Source organism: Pelodiscus sinensis, chromosome 23, assembly GCF_049634645.1.
Source record: "Pelodiscus sinensis isolate JC-2024 chromosome 23, ASM4963464v1, whole genome shotgun sequence".
NCBI lineage: Eukaryota > Metazoa > Chordata > Testudines > Trionychidae > Pelodiscus > Pelodiscus sinensis.
The window spans coordinates 5,006,591-5,027,439 of NC_134733.1; the positions used below are offsets into that span (position 1 = coordinate 5,006,591).

A 20,849-nucleotide genomic window follows, 5' to 3' on the forward strand; every position below is an offset into this window, starting at 1 on the left:
ATTCCTCGTGGGGAGAGGAATAACTCTACTGGAAAAAGCCCTCTGTCCTGTCGATTTCGTGTTTTTTTTTTGTGTGCAAAAACGTGCTTGAGGTGTGGACGCTCTGCCGGTTTTTGCGCATAAACTTTGTAGTGTAGACATAGCCACAGTGTTTTAATATCCTGTGCTGCAAAGAGCCACAGGAGACACGCCGAAGAGCCATTTTCAACTTCTGAGCCTTGTTCTAAGTATCACTGGCCTAGAGCATCCTTCCTATCCTGTTCTGTTGTTTATTTTTCTGGTTCTCTTTCTAGGACTTCAGGAGCATTGGCTTCTCTGAATGCCAGCTACTAAGTAAGATGTTGCCACGTCCAAACACAAGGTATTATCAGTAAAAACGTACAGGCAGGGTGTCTACTTACTAAGGGTGAGACCTTTCAGTGTCTGGGGAAGAGGGAAGCGGTAAATTCTTGTTTTCCAAACAAATACTCCAACTTTTTTTTTTTTTAATTGCAGATGTGTTTAGTCATGCTGTGGGGGAGGGGGGAAAGTAATAAAATGATTCTAAAAAAGCATATGGCATGGAGAAGTAAAATTCCACAAATCATTTTCCAGCTCCACGTGATATACGGGTGGTAGTTTAAGTAATAATTGGGGAAGGCTAAAGGTGCAGCGTCAGCAATGTCTGCAGTGGAGTTTCAAAATGTTTATCCTGTGGCCCATGCTTGCACTAGTCTTCTTCAGAGATACTGTCAGAAATCAAAATAATTTGAATGAAACCAGAAGACAGCTGGACTGCTGCACCTCCATTCAAATCACTAACTTTAATTCTGATGGATAACATTCCTCAATAGCTACAGTTTTCTTCACCAAGTTCAGCAGTACATGGTGCAAATTTATGTCACAGGTTTCTGTGGTGTCCCCGGGGCAGTGCTAAAATGTAGAAGTTTTTTTTTCACCATCTCAGGCTTCATTTCTCCATAACCAAACTTGGGAGTAAACCTCCTCCTGAAACGCTAAGCATCATTTCCTAAACCGTCCGAAAGACAGCCACAAAAAGGAAGTTTTCAGAACAGATTTCAGCAAAATCCCGGCATGCTTGGGTTCTTTTTCATTAGAAGGTTTTAGGCCTTCTCCCACAATTCCATAAGTTTCTCTGTCCTGTCACTAGATCAGAACTATTAGCCCTAGTCTCACATCTCTTCTCCAAGGGATTTGTTAATTTGCTAAACTGTTTTCAATAAAATGTCACAAAAAGCCCTATGTGTCCTAAGAGACGGCGGGGGGAGGGAGGGGGGCAAAAAAAAACCCAGCAGCCTGCTCTTTAGTATTTGCCTTATGGTCTCTGGGTCTGAGGTAGGGTAGCTGCAAATAGCGTCTAGTCTTTGGACACCCCTCTTACAATGTGCAGGGTTTCTTCCATGCTAAGGAGAAGCTCCACATCCCCTAGTTGGTGGGGTTCCTCCTACACCTGCCCATTGGAGGATGCCCCAGCCCTTATTATAAAAGGTGGGGCCAGCTCAGTTTGCAGAGCTGGTGGTGTGGGAAAGACAGTGACCACCTCCTCCTGAAGATCTTGGTGCCTCACCTGGAGGATTGTGAGCCATTGGCCTCCCAAAGATTTGAAATTGGCTTCTGGCTACAGCCCTCTCGCTCCCAAGGCTAAGGGAGAGAAGGGGTCAGCTGGCAAAGGGGTATTTAGGAAGGAATTGAGTTTTACAGGCTAAGAAGCATGTGGGGAGACTAAACTGTTCTCTACTAGCTGCTGCCTCCTTTGCTTTGCAAGCGTGATGCTAATAGACCATGGCCATGTGTGAACAGAATTGAACCAGGGACCGCTGTAGTTTAGTGCGTAAGCCGCTACAGCCTGAGCTAAGCCCAACTAAGGCTGTAGACCAGATTTATTAATCTCTCTGTAAGTGGTCTCAGTGCCACTAGATGGGACAGTACAGCCCACACAGAAGGTGTACGCGTTACATAAGCCCTTGGGGTGTTTCCATTGTGTGTGTACAGCACCGATCACAGTGGGCCTTGATCCCGGATAGGGGCTGAAGATGCTGCTAAAATACACGTCGTTAATAATACTAAGGAGCTGTACTGAGGAAGGGGCGCAGAGTGCTAGCGAGCCAGAGGGTAGGCAGTTTTTGCACTGGAGTCTGGAGGCTGCTCAGAGGAAACTGAGGAGTCATTAAGGTTTAAGTGGGAGCCGTTGGATCACAGGAGCTTGTGGGGGTAGGATTATGAGGGGCGCCTTGCAGGCACTGTGGGAACAGTAACGGAAATGGGAACCGTTCAGAGTTATGGGGGGGCAGCCATCTAGAGCACTGGGTGGCTTGAGGCCTGCCTCAAGTTCAGCTGGGGGACACTGGGTTATGGGGGGAACTGAGGTGATTTGGGGCAGGCCTGAGAATTGAGTGAGATGTGGCAGACCCCAGGACTTTGTTCCCCGCTCATCTTCGTCAAGGGTTAATGGGACTGAGTGAGAAGAGAAACTTTGCTCGTGCTGTTTAGCAGGGATGGAGCTGCATGTCACCTTCACAATGACTTTGGTTACAAGGGGTTTTGCAAAACATGTTGCCTGTGTCTAGACTGGCCAGTTTTTCCGGAAAATCAGCTGCTTTTCCGGAAAATCTTGCCAGCTGTCTACACTGGCCGCTTGAATTTCCGCAAAAGCACTGACTTCCTACTGTAAGAAATCAGTGCTTCTTGTGGAAATACTATTCTGCTCCCGTTCGGGCAAAAGTCCCTTTTGCGCAAAACTTTTGCGCAAAAGGGCCAGTGTAGACAGCTGAGATTTGTTTTCCGCAAAAAAGCCCCGATGGCGAAAATGGCAATCGGGGCTTTTTTGTGGAAAAGCACGTCTAGATCGGCACGGACCCTTTTCTGCAAAAAGTGCTTTTGCGGAAAAGCATCCCTGCCAATCTAGACGCTCTTTTCCGAAAATGCTTTTAACGGAAAACTTTTCTGTTAAAAGCATTTCCAGAAAATCATGCCCGTCTAGACGTAGCCATTCTGCACAAGACAGTGTAAGAAAAAAGCAATGTGACAAATATTATCAGCACTGCACTGTAAATTGGCAATAGCAATGGACATTTCTGAACACCAGTTTAACCAGGTGACTGTCGTAGGCAGATGCCTACAAAGTGAGTTAGGCTGTGTCTAGACTGCAGAGCTTTTCCAGGATACCAGAGGTAAAGTTATGCCGCGTCCAAGGAACGTGTCCGCTTTTTCAGAACAGAAGTTCGACACCGTATAGATCCGAGCACAAGGGTTTATTATGCACAGCGCTAGCAGAGCGTCACTTCACTTGTTAGGCTCAGGGAGACTGCCAAACAATGGATTACTATAGATTATATAGGGTGCCAGTGGGCGGAGAGAAGCGACAGGGTGGGAGTTCCCGAGCCCCTGGATAAGTTTTAGCAGCAAGACATAATGAGCGCAATAAGCCAATAGTCGAAAAGATTACATAATTGCTCAGGTTTATGTAATTGCTAAAAAACAGGTGTTATGACTCAAGTGTCATTTTGCAGTAAATAGATTAAATCCTGATTTCAGGTCCATAGAAATGATGGGTGGCATCTCCCAGACAGGTTTGCTCACAGGTACATTCCTCTATGGTCTTAAAACAAAGAGAACAGTAAACAGTACGCAGCATTGACAATTGTAAATATTTATCGATGCGCCCCTTTGGACTGGATTGGCATCTGTGAGGGATGGATATCATCACTCATGCTGGCATGCTGGCCGTCTCCCCTCCCCGAACGCTGGCTGGTATGGAGGGAGGATACACTGCTATCTCCTGAATTTGGGAGGCAGACATTCGAGACCACTCTCAAAGAGTTGTGTGTCTATAATTCATGATAAGGCCCCAACTACTGCTCTGCACCTGGGGTTCTGCTGTCTCAACTTGTTTCATGTCTAGTTGTACAAACACGGCCTGACTTCTGCTTCTCTCTGTTCCCTTTCAGCCATGTACTGTCCGTTGTTAGCGAGGCCTCAGGCCAGGCCCCTCCAGGTTGGGCACTTGTGAAAGATTCGTAACAGAAACTGTGGTCAAGATCCTACATACATATTATTGGGTTTTTGGCCCTTCAGAACAATTTCTGAAAAAGCGGACGTGTTCTTCACCGTCCCTGTAATCCTCGTTGTATGAGGAAGAAGGGATGTGTCGGAAGAGGAGGTTTTTCCGAAATTTGGCCCCATGTAGACGGGTCAAATTTTGGAAAATCCTGTTTCGAAAGAAAAGCGGAAAAAGGTATGCAAATTGCAGTTCGCAATTTGCATAGCTTTTTCCGGCTTTTCTTTGTCGTGTAGACTTAGCCTTAGTGATGGAAATTCTTTTTCAGCTTCTCAGCAACAGGGCTGTCAAACTCCCTCGGCATCCTGAGAGCCATTCGAGATGTCAAGCCAGAAGAAGGAACCGAGAGCCCAAAGTCCCTGTTTTCCTTATCACCGTCTCAGCCTTCTGAGATTGGTTACTTAAATGTGGCTTCACCTGGAGACACCACAGTCTTCCCAACACAGCCCCAGAGCCCAACTTTCGGCTGCGATAGTGTCTAAGAGGGACTCCAAGGAGCTGCTCTCTGCTTGGACTATGGCTGCTGGCTTCCTGCTGCAGTGGGCCGTGTGTCCAGCCTGATCAGTATTTAGTCAATAACTCATTCCGTGAATTTAGTCATTTTTCCCAGCTGGCATTTGACAGTTTTTGTGTTGGTCACGTGCCCAGTTCTCGTGTCTCATCCCAAATCTCCCTGGAATTTGTACAGTCACAGATTTAATTCATTAAAAGGTTGTTTTTTTAATGGGTGTTTTGTCATTTGCTCTCAACTCCTTGTATGATCCAGACATATTCACTGGCCAGGGCCCCGATCCTGCCTCCGCACAGGCCCCCCCCCCGCCAGGGCCAGATTAACCTTTTGTGAGCCTGATGCCAAACATACGTGTGAGCTTTCATGTGGCCCTTATGGAACCCTCCGAGTGTGACAACACCATTGTGAACCTAGTACTACTCAGATAAACATTTGTTCCGAAAATAAGAAATTGAAGCCACACTTGAGATCAAATTGGGCTGCATAATTGTGCCGGGTTTGGTCACAGAGACCCCTTTGGGACTGTCACCTGATGTGCTGAACTACCACTGAGCCGCTCTTCCAACCCTCCCGGGCACCCCTCAACTCTGTCCTGCTGAGCCAGGCCCTCTGGCCTCCTCCAGCACTGAGACAGAGCTAGGATCATACCCCTTTGCAGTAGACTGCCCCTATGCTCAGCTCTGGGAAGGTTCACATTAAGGGGACATGAAGAGAGGCTAAAGTGACTAGGACTTTTTAGTTTAGAAAAGAGGAGACTGAGGGGGGATAGGATAGAGGTCTATAAAATCATGAGTGGTGTGGAGAAGGTGAATAAAGAAGTTGTTCATTAGTTCCCATAATAGAAGAACTAGAGGACACCAAATGAAATTAATGGGGAGCAGGTTTAAAACTAATAAAAGAAAGTTCTTCTTCACATGGCGCATAGTCAACCTGTGGAACTCCTTGCCAGAGGAGGCTGTGAAGGCTAGGACTATAATAGAGTTTAAAGAGAAGCTAGATAATTTCATGGAGCTTAGGTCCATAAAAGGCTATTAGCCAGGGGATAGAAATGGTGTCCCTGGCCTCTGTCAGAGGCTGGAGATGAATGGTACGAGACAAATCACTTGATCATTGTCTTCGGTCCATCCCCTCTGGGGCACCTGGTGCTGGCCACTGTCAGCAGACAGGCTACTGGGCTAGATGGACCTTTGGTCTGACCCAGTACGGCCATTCTTATGTTATGACATATCTCAGCACCCATATGCACAGCCTCAATAGGACGGAACTCCAGATAAATCTGCCTTTCTCTGCCGATAGTTTTATGCAGTGTAAGCACATGCTCATCCTCTTTCTCAGGGTAAAGAGAGAGATGCACAACTGCTCTCCCTCCCCACCGGTAACCATTACACTGGCTTTATTAATAAACAAATGTGATTTCATTAAGTGTACAAGGTAGGATTTAAGTGATCATAAGAGGTGGCAGACACAGCAATGTAGGTTACTAAACAAAATAAACCACACAAGGTAAGCGTATGTCTCTAAGTAGCTGGTTAGATGGACGCTCTCACGTGCAGTTAGTCTAATAAACTCCTTTCACAAATTGAAAAGCCTCCCAATCTAGGCACAATTCTTCCCCCATTCAGTCGTAGCTGTTTTCAGCAGTCATCTTGGAAGGTAAGCTGGGGTGTCCTGACCTGTGGCAGACATCCTCCGTCTGGTTTGGCTTCCCACCTTTATGTAGATTTTGCCGAGGGTGGGAATCCTTCATGTTTAAAGTTTTTCTTACTTTCTTTAGAAAAGTACAGCATCCAATGGGTCCCAGCATCAATTGTCATGGACGTGTGTCTTGATAGAGTCCATTGGATGGTTCGGGGCAACCGCCCCAGGCTCTGATTGATTAATTTAGGATTGAATTAGGATCTTAACTTGTTTACACACTACAAAGGCAATTTCCCCTCTCAATATCCACTCTTCCACATCTGCTGCTGTGAGTGAGTCACTTCCACCCTGACTTGAATAGCCTCCTTTACACAAGTACCCTCTTCATTTTGTTGTCCCTATTTATACCCCTGCTTCTGTAAGCTCTACTCCGATGCATCTGATGAAGGGGGTTTTACCCACAAAAGTGTATGCCCTTGCCATGAACAGGGGGGCTACATCTAAACTGGCATGATTTTCCGCAAATGCATTTAACAGAAACGTTTTCTGTTAAAAGCATTTGCGGAGAAGAGCATCTAAATTGGCACAGACGCTTTTCTGCAAAAAGCATGCCAATCTAGACGCGCTTTTGCACAAAAAAGCCCCGATCGCCATTTTCGCCATCGGGGCTTTTTTGCGCAAAACAAATCTGAGCTGTCTACACTGGCCCTTTTGCGCAAAAGGACTTTTGCCCGAACGGGAGCAGCATAGTATTTCCGCAAGAAGCACTGATTTCTTACATGAGATCGTCAGTGTTCTTGCGGAAATTCAAGCGGCCAGTGCAGACAGCTGGCAAGTTTTTCCACAAAAGCAGCTGCTTTTGCGGAAAAACTTGCCAGTCTAGACACAGCCAGGGAGTGCTGACCAGCACACAGTGACTAAGGGGTTAACTCAGATACCTAGCAAAGGTGTCGACCAGGGGGCTGAGAGAACCATGGAGATAGAGGGTTGAAATTTGAGCTGGATAGAGGTCCCCTGCCTCTTTCTTTGTGTGGGAGAGTTAAACTAGGAGTTGAGAGGCACAGAATGATTTTAAACCCAGGCAGGACTGCCAGACCCCCACCCCCACAGAATTCAGGGCATGAGCGGACTGAACAAAGAGAAAATGAGAAGTGAGGACCAGGGAAATGTGAGTCCAGTCACACTGAGGGTAATTTTTCTTTATTTTGTGGTTTGGTTTGAACTGCTCTGTGTGAATCTCTGCCGCCCTCCCCATTTACTACCAGCTAAGCATTGTGGCAGAGGGTTTTTTCTGTTTTTCATTTGTTTTCCTCAGTTGCTCTGTAACATCTAGCAACCAAGTACCCTTCTCAAGTGTGTCTTTTGTTTTGTAATACAAAGCACTTCTTTTAAGGTGATGATTTGATTCTTATATCCTGGAGGGTCTGTCTGTGGGTATCTGCAGGCCTCTGACTGAAGGGTAGGGTTGCCAGGTATCCGGTATTCAACCGGACAGTCTGGTTTCTGGGCCCTTTGTCCAGTAAAAAAATTAAGAAAATACTGAAAATAAGGTATTTTCTGTTTTTCCGGCTGGGCGCCCGATAGAAGCCTGGCAGGGGTGGCCGGGAGGCGGGGCACAATCGGTACTGGAAGCTTCTGGTTCGTCTGACGTAGGAGTGACGCCTTGGGGAGGAGGAGAAGCCCCGTCCGTGCCCCCGAGCGCTGGTCAGGCGCGTTGTGGAGCTGTAGCTGGACTCGCTCGCGCTTCACCGGGACTGTGCGCGGGACGGGCAGTGCCCTGGGATCTGCATGGGCCCAGGTCAGTCCTGCTCCCTGCCAGCTGATTTTCTCACCCCGACTCCCTCCCGGCCAGCCCCACTTCCTGCTCTGGTCAGGAACTTGGACCTTTGCCGTCTATGCTGACTCCCCCAGTCCTATGCTGGTGGGGGAAGACTTAGCCAACCACGGGAACCAGGCTAAGAGGGTGGGAGTGGTCACTCGCAGCCGGGCTAAACAGGCCTCTGCACCTAAACCGTTCCTGAGCCTCCTACCAGGGACCAGCCTGTGCACCCCAACACCAGAGACCCAGACACGTGACAGAGCCAGACCCCAAACCCACACCCACAGTGCAGCAGCGGATGCAGTTCCTGAACCGCTGGCGGAACCAGCCCATGAGCCGGAGCGGGTGGAGCAGCCAGGGCCAGGATCGGAACCGGCCGCAGAGGGCACCACGGAGCCTGCAGCAGCAGCTGAATCTGCGCACGAGGCCCCACCGGAGCCTGCAACGCAGCCCAGCAGGAAGTGGTCCCTCACCCGTAGAGGTACCCGCCTCCTCTGCATCGCTGCCGGGGACCAAGCCTGACGTCTCCAGCAGCGAGAGAGCAGTTCCAGGCAGAACAGGAATCAGACGAGAGCCTCAAGGGAGCTTGGATGGCGGCCAGCAGAGACCCACCGCCCCTCAGCTCCTCCAGCAGGTCCAGGTTTGTGGCCGAAAGAGACGTTTACACCGAGCGTCTCTTTCTGGTGGGCACAAGGAGGCTGGCGCCCTCGGAGACAGTTGATGGTTCCAGCTAAGTACCGGGAAAAGCTCTTGAGCTCAGGCCACAGTCACCCTGGCGGCCATGCTGGGGTGAACAGAACCAAAGACGGGCTGAGAAGGTCATTCCACTGGGCGGGGATGGGCTAGGAGGTGGCTGGCTACGTCCAGACTTGTGGGGTGTGCCAGCAGGTGGGGAAGCCCCGAGACCAGCTCAAGACACCGCGACAGCCCCTCCCCTTAGAGAGGTCCCATTCCAGCGTGTAGCTGTGGCTATTATGGGCCCTTTCCCTAAAAGCCCTCCAGAGGGAAACAGTTCACACCGACCCTTGTGGATTTTGCCACTCGATGGCCTGACGCTGTGGCTCTAGGGACACTACGGCCAGGAGCACGTGCCAGGCACTAGCCGATCTCTGCCAGGGTAGGCTGGCCCTCCAAGATCCTCATGGATTCAGGGACCAATTTCCTGGCTGAGGCCATGAAAGGTCTTTGGGAAGCTCACGAGGTAGCGGCACCAAGTTGCTACCCCCACCACCGTCGAACCAATGGCCTGGTGGAAAGATTTAATGGGACGCTTTCCCCCAACGCCCACCTCTCCCCTGTGAGGGCCCTCACCTCAGCTCAGCCCCCATGGCTCCCAGCCAGCCGCAGTGTGGCCTTGGAATAGCCATACCCAGCAGCATCGCTCAGACGGGTCCCCGCTCCCCCCCGCTGCATGCAGCAAACCCATCTCCCCTCTGAAGCCATGGCCTGCAGGAACCGGGGCCAGAGCAAGGAGGGGGCATGGAGCCACTCCAGGCTGGCAGGGGGCAGCAACGAGGCTGCCAGTGAGGCCCGGTGCTGGAGCACGACGGGGATGCTGCAGCCAATCCAAGGCCCACCAGAGCGCCAGGCGGCCCCGTCCACACACACCCCAGGTCTGGCTCCAGGGCCCGGTCGCCATGGCTCGGTTTCCACGACAGGCGTGGAGCTGGAGAACGGCCGGGGATCTCGCTCAGCCAAGCTCTCTGGGCGGGGCAGCGGCACCCCCGGGCTCTCCCTGCTGCGGGGTGTGTCCAGTGTCCATGCCCAGCAGCTCAGGTCCCTCCCTCACCCCCCAGCGACTGTGCCCAGAGTGCGGCCTGGGGGCTCCCAGACTCAGCGTCTCCCTTCTCCTGCGGCCAGGAGCCGCCCAGGTGCTTCCTGGCCCCCCCGGCGCCCCCAGCGGCAGCTGCGTCCACGTGGCCCTGGCTAGCGCAGGCCTGCAGCAGGCTGCTTCGCCCTCCGGCCGTGCCCACCCCTCGAACAGCGCTCCCGCCAGGCCGGGCTAATGGCGCGTTGGCGGGGGCTGGGTTTCTGAACCCCTCCCCGGCGGCTGGGCTCAAAGCCCAGCTCCCAGCAGCAGCACAGGCGAGAGCAGCTCATGTTTCCAAAGCCAGCCCCTGCGCCGCATGCGATGCCGGGGGAGTGGGTGCTCAGCCACAGCCAGCGTGTGCAGCGAGGGGATGGGCCCCTGCCCAGAAATGGGGTGCTGCCCTGCCTCGCTGAGCCCTCCCGGCCAGTCCCAGGCCAGGGAATCGCTGCCCGGGCCCGGCTCCGTGCCTGGGCTGACCCAATGCCCCCCCCCCCCACACACACACACACACGACCACACCAGCCACCGTAGGCCTTTCCACGTTTATTCATCCCCCGAGGCTGGGCACCCCCCAGGCTCAGCGGCGTCACTAGGCAACTGTTAAAGGACATGGAAGAGGCCGCACCGCTTGGCCCCATCGCACAGCCCCACTTGACCCCGCAGCGCCCCCCTGTGGTGCATAGCGGGGCTGCAGGGCACGGGGAGGGACGGGCCCCCTTCGACGGAGCCCCTTGGAACACGCCCGTGGAGGAAACCCGGTCAATGGTGGAAGCTTTTCTAGAGCCGCGAAGTTCTAGCGCCCCAGCGTGGTGGCCCGACGTGCTGGCCTCCGTCTGCGAAGCGTTCCGACCCCGGCCGACGCCCACGGGCCTGGCCCTGAACATCTGCAGCTTGGAGCCAGCTGCAATTGGCTTCACAGGCAGGGGGCAAGTGGCCCTGCCCCTCCCCCCCCCCCGGCCAGTGCATACACCCAACATGCTATAGGCAGGGAGGGGGTAGCACTGTGAGGCGCTTAGCATGAACCATGGTGGAGAACACAGATAACGGGGGGGAGCCTCTGCCAGGCTGGGTTTTAGTCACACTAAAGCCCGACGTTTCGCTAAGCCCGGCTCCACATGCAACATGCAGAATTCCAACACGCCGGCTCGATTGGCCTGGGAGGTGTTGGCTGTTCGGTGGCCAGGCAGCCTCGGGGTAGCTAGACGGTAGGGCTGTGTCAGAGCCACATGATCTATGCAAATTACTAAACGGCGGCAGTTGACTGACGGACGCCAGCCATGGCGCACAGATAACAGATGGGTTCAAACCTTAGCTGGACTAATACTCCTCCCAGGAGTTACCGAACGGATGGGCAGAAAAAACACCTCGTTTAAGTCATTGCCAGGTTCCCTGGGCTCCTGGAGGTGTCTAAGGCCCTTCAAAGCTGCTCTGGTTCCTCTTCGGCTTGGTATTGCATCCGCGGCATTAAAGTGATCCCTGGGGGGGGGACCCTTTGGTCTTTATGGAGAGTTGTGCTGTTTCGTTATAACAAGGCATGTGCTTGGAGGGGTGGGCGAGCTGTTGTTTCCAGGACTATAAGCTGTCCAGTTTGGTGAGGATTTATCGTCACCACCTCTCTGGGGGGGGTCAAGCCACAAGCATCGTTAGCACATAAGAGCGGCCAGGCTGGGTCAGACCAAAGGCCCATCTAGCCCCATGTCCTGTCTGCCCGCAGTGGCCAATGCCCGGTGCCCCAGAGGGAGGGAACAGAACAGGGAATCCTCCCGGGATCCCTCCCGTCGCCCAGCGTAATGTGAGACATGGACCCGTGGGTCTGACATGGGGACGGGCCCCCCTGACTGACAGACAGAGGACTGGATGTGTGGCTGGCTGGCTGGCTGCCCCCGGCCTCTCCTGCCCACCTCACGCCCTCTACAGCCCCGGCCCCCAGCGCGGCCAGAGGCCAGCCCAGCCTGCAGGAGCTGGTAATGCTGCTCTGGAGAACTTCTGAGACGAAGGCCAAGGAGAGAAGTGAGCTGGGCCGCAGACCAATCCCACCCAGAGCCGGGGGTGGACGAGAAAAGCCAGCACCGGGCCGTGGGGGTCTCGGGCTCGGCTGGCATCTCCTCGCAGCCCTGACAGGAGCCCTATGTCAGCGCCTTGGGGCTCTGGGCGCCCCGTGGCTCAGACCCACCCTGTGCCTGGGGGGATGTACATACGACAGGGCGGGGCAATGCAGGGGGGTCTCCCTGCTCCTCCCTGGGACGTTTGCATCAGAGTGGTTGCCAGGCATCGCTCTCAGAGCATCCTTCCTCTGTGACCCGGGACGGGGCGACCTTGGCCTGACAGCCGGCCCCACTCACAGCGATCAGGCGGGTCACTGCATGGGCCAGGGGCAGCCGGACGCATGGGGCTGATCACCTGCAGCGTCACCAGCTTCAGAGCCGTCACGGCCCGGCTTGGAGCACTCCAGGGGCGAGCACGGGGCGCCCTGGGACAAGTCAGCCTGGACCCCGGCAGCAACCGGCTTCCTCCGTCAGGCTCCGGATACTCCTCGTGCACCAGCCGCCTCGGTATTCACAGCCAGGCCGGTGTCTCTGATGAGCCTTGCCCAGGCACCCGGCAGGCTGACAGTCGTCCGTGGGTCCCCGATGGGCCATTGCTGCCTTGCTGGCCCCTCTGGACAGCTCCATGTCCGGCTGCTTCCCCCTCGTGCCAGTGGGCAAGTCACACGGTCGAGCTTGGAGGTCACAGCCAGCTCTGCTGTCCCCTCTGCCCAGCCCCGGGGGGCTGCTCCCCGGTGGTGCTCCTAGGTCATGCTGCCGACTGAAAGGCTGCTTGCTGCGCAGGGTGCAGAGGGAGGCAGGTTAGAATTCGACCAGTGGTAGCAGCTCTGGACCCGATCCTGCAAGTCAGGGTTGGGAGGCTTTGGCCCACACAGTTGGAGGATCGGGCCCACGCCGTGGCACTGTGGGGTTGGGGATAACAACACTGGCAAGCAGGGGAGGGGGTAAAACGTTGGTGCCTCGTTCCAGCTCTGCAGGAGGACACGGAAGAGGGAGGTTGGACGGGCCCCCCCAGGTGCTGTCTGCATTTCCCCAGGCAGTGCTGCGCTCTTCCTCCAGCTGATGTGAAACTGCCGTGAAACACCCACGTGCCCATTCTCCTCCAGCCTCCCACCACCCTGCAGCAATGAGTTCCACAGTTCACACCCCAGGAGCTATGGTGTATGAAAGCATCTTGGGCACCCAGCAGCCTTCTTTCCTGCACTCAATCCCTCCTGGAGGAGCCCCCTTTACCAGGGCGATTTCTTACCTCCAGCCCTTCACAGCTGTTAGCTGAGGTTGCCACAATTGTCCCCCTTAGCATGAAGATGGCCCCAGTCCCGAGGGCACTCATGGATTGGCCAGAGAGTGTCAGGATTGGCCATTCAGGCTGTCACGGGTGAGCCAGGACAAGGCAAGAACCACGGGTGTGCATCGCACAAACACAACACAACACACTCACACAGTACAGCAAGCAACAACCATTGAGAAACAGTGGCAGGAGCAGCTCCCAGAATCTCTCACACGGGTGCTGGATCCTCGCCGAGGCTGGCCCCGGAGTCCATTCCAGGTGAGCAGAGAGATCCAGTTAGTCACCTGGCCTGACCTTACCGCCGATCCCACTGGATCTCACACTGAGGCCACCCCTTCCCGCCTGCCGAGCCCTGCCGAGAGCTTTGGGAGAGGACATGGTGGGTTCTACCACAGGAGTCAGCTGGTGCCTGGAGCGCTAAGGCAGGCGCTCTCTGCGTCCAGCGGTCTGGTGTCCAGACTGACTCCGTTCACAGGGGTATGGGCTTGGCTGCTGCTGCTTTGCCCTGGCAGACGTGTCCATACCCCTGCCAAGAGTAGAGAGCTCGGGAACGGGGAGCGCGGGGAGCTAGTGCAGAGGAGAGCTGCAGGTTAACAGCAGGGACTGAGCTGGGATGATTGAGTCGGGGCTGGTTCTGCTTTGGGCAGGGGGTTGGACTTGATACCTCCTGAGGTCTCTCCTGCCCTAGGAGCCTGTGACTGGACTGCACAGGGGCACAGAGCCGGGCTGGAATGTCACACACTTGTCCGTGTGATGCGCAGCGGGAGTTGGAGTTCTGAGGCCTGCACTTTAGTAACTTACCGCAGCACAAAACTCCGTCTCTCCAGACACGCCGTCGCAGAGAGCCCAGCAGGGCGCCAGGCGAACAGCTGGCAGGGGAACGACACAGCGAGAGGCAGAGACCTCAACCGTGGGGCCAGACCTCAACTGTCCCCCTCCCAGCCTGTCTAGCACAGGACGTCCCTCACCATGGGCCAGTGCGCCCTGTAAGATGAGCACTTGGGCAGCCACTAGCAAAGATTCAAATGCCACCCAGGTGACTGACCGAGCACCCAGAATCGGCAGGGTGTGTTGCTACTGGTGGTGCACATCTGCACATGCCTTGGTGCACATAAAATTTATTCCACACCTGAATGGAAAAACAATTGAGTGAGCGTTGCCCTGGCTCCCCTGTTAGTTGCTTGCTAACCTGCGTCTGTTTCACAGAGGGACAAGGACAGACACGCCCGCAGGCTCCTCACGCACTGACCTGGCGAAGCTGAGTCGTGACTCACCGTCAGCAGCACCTCCTGGTTATCGGCCAGTGCCTGCTTGGCTAAGTAACGCTCTCGCTTGATCTTCAGCTCCAGCGACTCTGGGATGTCGGGCACCAGCCAGTCGATGAGGCGCAGGAAGAAAAAGACCACGTGCTGTTGGGCGGGGGGAGAGGAGGAGAAAGCAGTGATGGGAAGCAAGGACAGACGGACCGAAAGCGAGACGCAGGGACAGGCGGACAGAGAGAGAGGGAGGGAGGGAGGATAAAGTCACATGGAAAACAAGAAAAGGGGACACGGTTCAGCGAGGCTCCCGGCGAAATGGCCCAGCTGTCCCCCCGTCCCCCCCCCCCCGAGTCCTTGGGACGTATCCACAGCTCAGGTCTGGTCTGGACTGGGCTCGCTGGGTGAGGTTTGAGTCTCCAGGCTGGTTCTTCCTCACTTCAAAGCAAATCCCTGGAGCAAACCCACTTGGAAATAAACAAGCCAGGTTGATGCGAGGGGCTGGGACGGGACAATCCTAGAATCCCAGGGCTGGAGGAGACCTCAGGAGTCATCAAGTCCAGCCCCCTGCCCAAGGCAGGACCAATCCCAACTCAATCAACCCAGCCAGGGCTGTGTCAAGCTGGGACTTAAAAACCTCTAGGGATGGAGATTCCACCCCCTCCCTCGGGAACCCAGCCCAGTGCTTCACCATCCTCCTAGGGAAAGAGTTTTTCTTAATATCCAACTAGACCTCCCCCCGCTGCAACTTGAGCCCATTGCTCCTTGTTCTGCATCTGCCACCACTGAGAACAGCCTCTCTCCAGCCTCTCTGGAACCCCCCTTCAGGCAGTTGAAGGCTGCTCTCAAATCCCCCCTCACTCTTCTCCTCCACAGACCCAGATCCCTCGGTCTCTCCTTATAGGTCACGTGTTCCAGCCCCCTCATCATTTTGGTTGCCTCTGCTGGACCCTCTCCAATGCGTCCACATCCTTTCTACAGTGGGGGGCCCAGAACTGGACACAATACTCCAGATGTGGCCTGACCAGAGTAGAAGCCCCCCCCCCCACCTCGCTCTCAGCTCCCCGGCCCACCTGGGTCTAGAACAGCTGGCAGGGCCCAGAGCGGTGCAGGGGCCCCCACGGTGCCCGCCCAGTCTCACCTCGAAGGCAATGATGAAGCCCAGGCGGATGGCCAGCAGCTTCCAGTAGAAGAGGGTGTAGTTCCCATTGGCATCCCGGAAGGCCTTGTACCTGGACAGAGGCAGCACTTTAGGGGGCTTGGCTGACAGCCCCACGTGCCAACCGCCCCCCCAGAGCCGCGGGGGGACACGCAGGGACGGCAGGCCCCATGGCCCAGTCAGCCCTGGGTGCCTGCTGCCCTGCCAGGGAGAGGCCAGCGAGTGCCAAGGGGCACGGAGCCTTCCTGGCAGAGACCCGCCAACCTCGTCTCACACGAGCCCCGGGGAGGCCTCTGCAAATGGCCGTGGTTCTGCTCCACTGCGGAGAGCACCCTGGTCTTCTCGTCCCCGCCTCCCAAGCCTCCTCTGCTGTCCCTCCACTACCCCCCTTCCCTCCCCCATCCTCTTGGTCCCCCACTGCCCTCGCCCCTCCCCCATCCCCTTGGTCCCCACTGCCCTCGCCCCTCCCCCATCCCCTCACTGCCCTGACCCCTCCCCCATCCCCTTGGCCCTCACTGCCCCCGCCCCTCCCCCATCCCATTGGTCCCCACTGCCCTTGCCCCTCCCCCATCCCCTCACTGCCCCCGCCCCTCCCCCAACCCCTTGGCCCTCACTGCCCCCCCTTCCCTCCCCCATCCTCTTGGCCCCCACTGCTCCCCTTCCCTCCCCCATCCTCTTGGTCCCCACTGCCCTCGCCCCTCCCCCATCCCCTCACTGCCCTGACCCCTCCCCCATCCCCTTGGCCCTCACTGCCCCCGCCCCTCCCCCATCCCCTTGGTCCCCACTGCCCTCGCCCCTCCCCCATCCCCTCACTGCCCCCGCCCCTCCCCCAACCCCTTGGCCCTCACTGCCCCCCCTTCCCTCCCCCATCCTCTTGGTCCCCACTGCCCTCGCCCCTTCCCCATCCCCTCACTGCCCTGGCCCCTCCCCCATCCCCTTGGCCCTCACTGCGCCCGCCCCTCCCCCATCCCCTTGCCCCACTGCCTCCCCACCCCTCCCCCATCCCCTTGGCCCTCACTGCCCCCCCTTCCCTCCCCCATCCTCTTGGTCCCCACTGCCCTCGCCCCTTCCCCATCCCCTCACTGCCCTGGCCCCTCCCCCATCCCCTTGGCCCTCACTGCCCCCGCCCCTCCCCCATCCCCTCGCCAAACTGCCCCCTCTCCCCAGGCTCGGCACCTGCACAGGGTGTGGTTGGTGGCCATGTAGCCGGGAGGGGAGTAGGCCAGGGTGAAGTTCACGAAGCCCTGCAGCTGGCTGTCGTGCTCATAGCGGTAGAGCAGCCGGGGCAGGAAGTCTGAGGTGAAGGCGATGAGGAAGGCCTGGGGGGGGTAAAGGGCAAGTCGTCAGGGTCATCCCCCTCCCTGGGTGAGACGAACAGCTCCGCTCCGCGGGGCCGGGCTCCTGCCGCAGGGGGCGCAGGGCAGCTGCACGGGGGCTGGAGGCCGGGAAGAGAGGGACGCGGCCGGCAGGGCTCTCAGGAGGAGAGTGGCCGAGTCAGTGCAGGTGACTGACAGCCTGAAGAGACCTCAAGAGACCGTCGGGCCCATCCCCTGCATGGACGCTGGTCAAAGCATCCTCCAGCGCTGCGTTTCTTAAACTTTGTTCCGCAGAACACTGGTGCTCCGTGGACAACGCGCCGGTGCGCCGCGACCTCCTCTTTGGCTTTGTTACTTTGTTGGGGGGTTTCGTGAGACAACTATTTTTTTGTTTGTTTGAAGAAAATTGTCACGGGTGTTCCTTCCTAATTAAGAACGTTTTTCCACTTTTCCCGGTGGCCCAACCTCCCGAGGTCTCCCTGGTTACGCCCCGGTGCTTTTTTTTTTTTGCTCTACAAACTTTCCCTGGCCCTTTTTTTTTCTATGCGGTATTTTTTGAAACCATCTGGCAACCCGAGGTGTTCCGCATACAAAAATATTGTTTTGTGTGTATTGTTTGGTGTTCCGTGGTCTCCAAAAGTTTAAGAAACACTGCTGTGGTGCAGCTAGTCTTTGTCTGTTTCCAGAGAGTGAGCAGTGGTTCCCAGGAACGGGAATATGGGTCCGTTCTGGGACCAGTTCTGTTCCTTAGCGTCCGCAACCATTCGGACAATGGCCTAGAGCACACGTCAAAAGTTTGCAGAGGATACCAAGCTGGGAAGAGCTGCGAGTGCTTGGGAGGGGCAGGGTTAGAATTCAAAAAGAGCTGGACACACTGGAGAATTGGGCTGCGGTAAACAGGATGAAATTCAATAAGGACAAAGGCGAAATGTTCCATTTAGGAAGGACCAGTCTGTCGCTCTCACACACAATGGGAAGCGACTGCCTAGGAAGGAGCACTGTGGATCCGGGGGTCATAGTGGACCACAAACTAAATGAATCAACAGTGTATCACTGTTGCAAAAAAAAAACCCAAACCCCCATGAATATCATTCTGGGCTGTATTAGCAGGTGCATTGTAAGCAAGACACGAGGGCTGTGTCTAGACTGGCCAGTTTTTCCACAAAATCATCTGCTTTTGCAGAAAAACTTGCCAGCTGTCTACACTGGCCGCTTGAATTTCCGCAAAAGCACTGACGATCTCATGTAAGATTGTCAGTGCTTTTGCGGAAATACTATGCTGCTCCTGTTCGGGCAAAAGCCTTTTTCCGAAAGACTTTTGCGCAAAAGTGCCAGTGTAGACAGCAGAGATTTGTTTTCTGCAAAAAAGCCCCGATTGCGAAAATGGCGCTCGGGGCTTTTTTGTGGAAAAGCGCATCTAGATTGGCCATGGACGCTTTTCCGCAAAAAGTGGTTTTGCGGAAAAGCGTCCTGCCAATCTAGACGCGATTTTCCGAAAATGCTTTTAACGGAAAACTTTTCCGTTAAAAGCATTTCCAGAAAACCATGCCAGTGTAGATGTAGCCGAGAAGTCTTTCTTCTGCTCTATTACCCGCTGATTAGGCCTCGGCTGGAGGATTGTGTCCCGTTTTAGGTATCACACTTCAGGAAAGATGTGGACAAATTGGAGAAAGTCCAGAGAAGAGCAACACAAATGACTAAAGGGCTAGAAAATATCCCCCAGGAGGGAAGACTGAAAAAACAGGCTTTGTCTAGTCTGGGAAAGAGGAGATTGAGTGGGCACAGAACAGTTTCCAAGTACCTAAGAGGTTGTTAGAAAGGGGAGGATGATCGCAGAATCCTAGAAGACTAGAACTGGAAGGGACCTCAAGTGTCATCGAGTCCCGTCCCCCACCCTCACGGCAGGACCAGACACCGTCTAGACACGATACATTGTTCTCTTTCTGAGGACAGGACAAGAAGCAATGGGCTTAAATTACAGCAAGGGAGGTTTAGGTTGGACATTAGGCAAAACTCATTGTCAGGGCAGATACAGTGTCAGGGATCTCGGTCACCAGGGGTTTTCAAGACCAGCTAGGCCCCAAGCTCTGCACTCACGTTGACGATGACGGAGATTTGAGCCAGCACCTCCAGGATGAGGAACCAGACGCCGATGTCCTGGGCACGGTAGGCCACCGGGCGCCGGTACTCGCACACAAACTTCTGGGCGTCCAGGCGGATCTCCACCCAGTTATTGAGCAAGGCGAAGAGCGGGGCCAGCGGGAAGGCAGCCACGAAGATCGTGATGAAGCCAAACTGCAGCACTGCGGGCCCGAAGGAGCAGGGGGTGAAGCGGCTGTTCAGCCAGGCTCTGCCCCCCCTCCAGTATTCCTGCACCACCCCAGAGCGCCTCCTACTGGGAGGGACAGGGAGTGGAGTACCCGGGATTCCCCCTCACCCCTACCTCCAGCTACAAATGGCTGGGGGCTCCCTGCCGAGAGAACAGCTTTTATGTAGAGCTCTAGCACCACCGGGTGTGGCCCGCGCTCCTCCCCAGCATCAGGGTGGGGTCCAAAACTCCCTCCCTCCCTTTAGACGGAAGCCCCAGCCGCCGGCGGTCTGGGATTCCCACGCAGGCTGAGCCCGAGGGGCTCCCCCCCCCGGCGGCCGCGCCCCAACTCACCCATCTCCAAGTACTCTTCGAAGAGCCCCTCGCAGTCAATCAGCTCGTAGTCCTCCTCCCAGCGCGGGGGCTCCTGGCTGATCTGTGCGCCCCGCACCCTGGCCAGCTTGCGCTTCTGCCGCCAGGCCTTCAGCTTGCTGCAGAGAGGGGAGGGGGCACAGCGAGGGTCTCGGGGCTGGTTCGGGGTGTGCACAGAGGGGGCCTGCACGGGGCCAGAGGGAATGGGGCACACGGCCTGGCCTGGGTGGCCCCAGTTTCCCTGCATCCATCGCAGGTGGCAAGTGCCCTGTGCCGGGTGCTCCCTAGCCTGCCCTGGGTAGGGTTGCCAGATGGCTGAAACAAAACTACCCAACACCCCTTCCCCACCAAAAAAAAAACACCAGGAAAAAGTTCTGTTGAAGGGGAAAAAAAGGGGAGGGGGGAGACCAAAGGCAGAAAAAAAAAGGACTCCAAGGACTTCTTAAGCCAAAAAAATTAAAATAAAACAGCATTAAAACAGCGTGTCCTCTTAAAACAGGGGAGCCATCGAGCACTAAGACCCAAGGGAAGCATTGCTTCCCCTAGGTCTTTTGGCCAGCAGCCATTTTGTGCCGGCAGCCCTGGGGAACCAGGTAACCATGGGGGCTGGGGCGGGGGGCTGGGGGTGTTGGGAGCGGGGGGGGGGAGGTCGGGCGCTGAGTGTTTGTGGGGTTGCCAGGTGCCCGGCATTTTCTCCTCCTGGCCGGGGAAAATTTCAGAAAATACCCGACGTCTCAGGTGTCCGGGATTCTCTGAATTTTTTTACTGGACAGGCGGTGAAAATACCGGACTGTCCGGGTGAATCCCGCACACCTGGCAACCCTAGACCTGGGCCTGGCAAAAGAGAAACCTGCCCTGGATCTCAGCCGTCCGGACTAGGCTCCGGCTCAGCCCCTAGACCAGTGTTTCTTAAACTATGTTCCACGGCACACCGGTGTGCCCCGAGACAGTCGGAGGGGTGCCGCGGAGAACAACAGCGTTCAAAATGGCCACCCTTAAAGGGCAGGCGACCTTTTTTTTTTTTTTTTTTGCTCAATAACTTGTCCCCGCCCCTCCCCCCCTTTTTTTTGCTCAACAAAATATCCTTGGTGTTCCTCAGAAAAAAAACATTATTGTTTGGTGTTCCTCGGTCTTCAAACGTTTATGAAACGCTGCCCTAGAGCCTCCTTTGCCAGTCACTGAACAGGCAGCTGCAGGCAGGCACCAGTCGGTAACCCAATGCTGGGGCCACTTGCAGGCCTGGCCCACCCCCACCCTTAGGCGCCTG

General features: G+C 55.6%; 2 protein-coding genes across 11 annotated transcripts in view; one reads left to right on the forward strand and one right to left on the reverse strand.

The window, feature by feature from the left end:
• CCDC30 (coiled-coil domain containing 30) overlaps positions 1 to 4,781 on the forward strand; it is a 119,018-nt gene extending 114,237 nt beyond the window's left edge. For all 8 annotated transcript variants that reach the window (XM_075906718.1, XM_075906724.1, XM_075906716.1 and 5 more), the window contains 2 exons: positions 294 to 361; positions 4,326 to 4,781. In XM_075906718.1, coding sequence (XP_075762833.1) covers positions 294 to 361; positions 4,326 to 4,539 — 282 coding nt within the window. In that variant the 3' untranslated portion in view covers positions 4,540 to 4,781. The remainder of the gene's footprint in view (positions 1 to 293; positions 362 to 4,325) is intronic.
• Positions 4,782 to 12,421: 7,640 nt separating this feature from the next.
• LOC102447234 (anoctamin-7) overlaps positions 12,422 to 20,849 on the reverse strand; it is a 32,115-nt gene continuing 23,687 nt past the window's right edge. The window contains exons 18-23 of one of the 3 annotated variants that reach the window (XM_075906378.1): positions 19,565 to 19,701; positions 19,000 to 19,205; positions 16,763 to 16,905; positions 15,569 to 15,659; positions 14,421 to 14,580; positions 12,422 to 12,655 (exon numbers count right to left, since the gene is read on the reverse strand). In XM_075906378.1, the coding sequence (XP_075762493.1) occupies positions 12,624 to 12,655; positions 14,421 to 14,580; positions 15,569 to 15,659; positions 16,763 to 16,905; positions 19,000 to 19,205; positions 19,565 to 19,701 (769 nt within the window). In that variant the 3' untranslated portion in view covers positions 12,422 to 12,623. Of the gene's footprint in view, positions 14,581 to 15,568; positions 15,660 to 16,762; positions 16,906 to 18,999; positions 19,206 to 19,564; positions 19,702 to 20,849 lie in introns of all 3 variants that reach the window. The other 2 variants (XM_075906379.1, XM_075906377.1) reach the window with 2 other exon arrangements.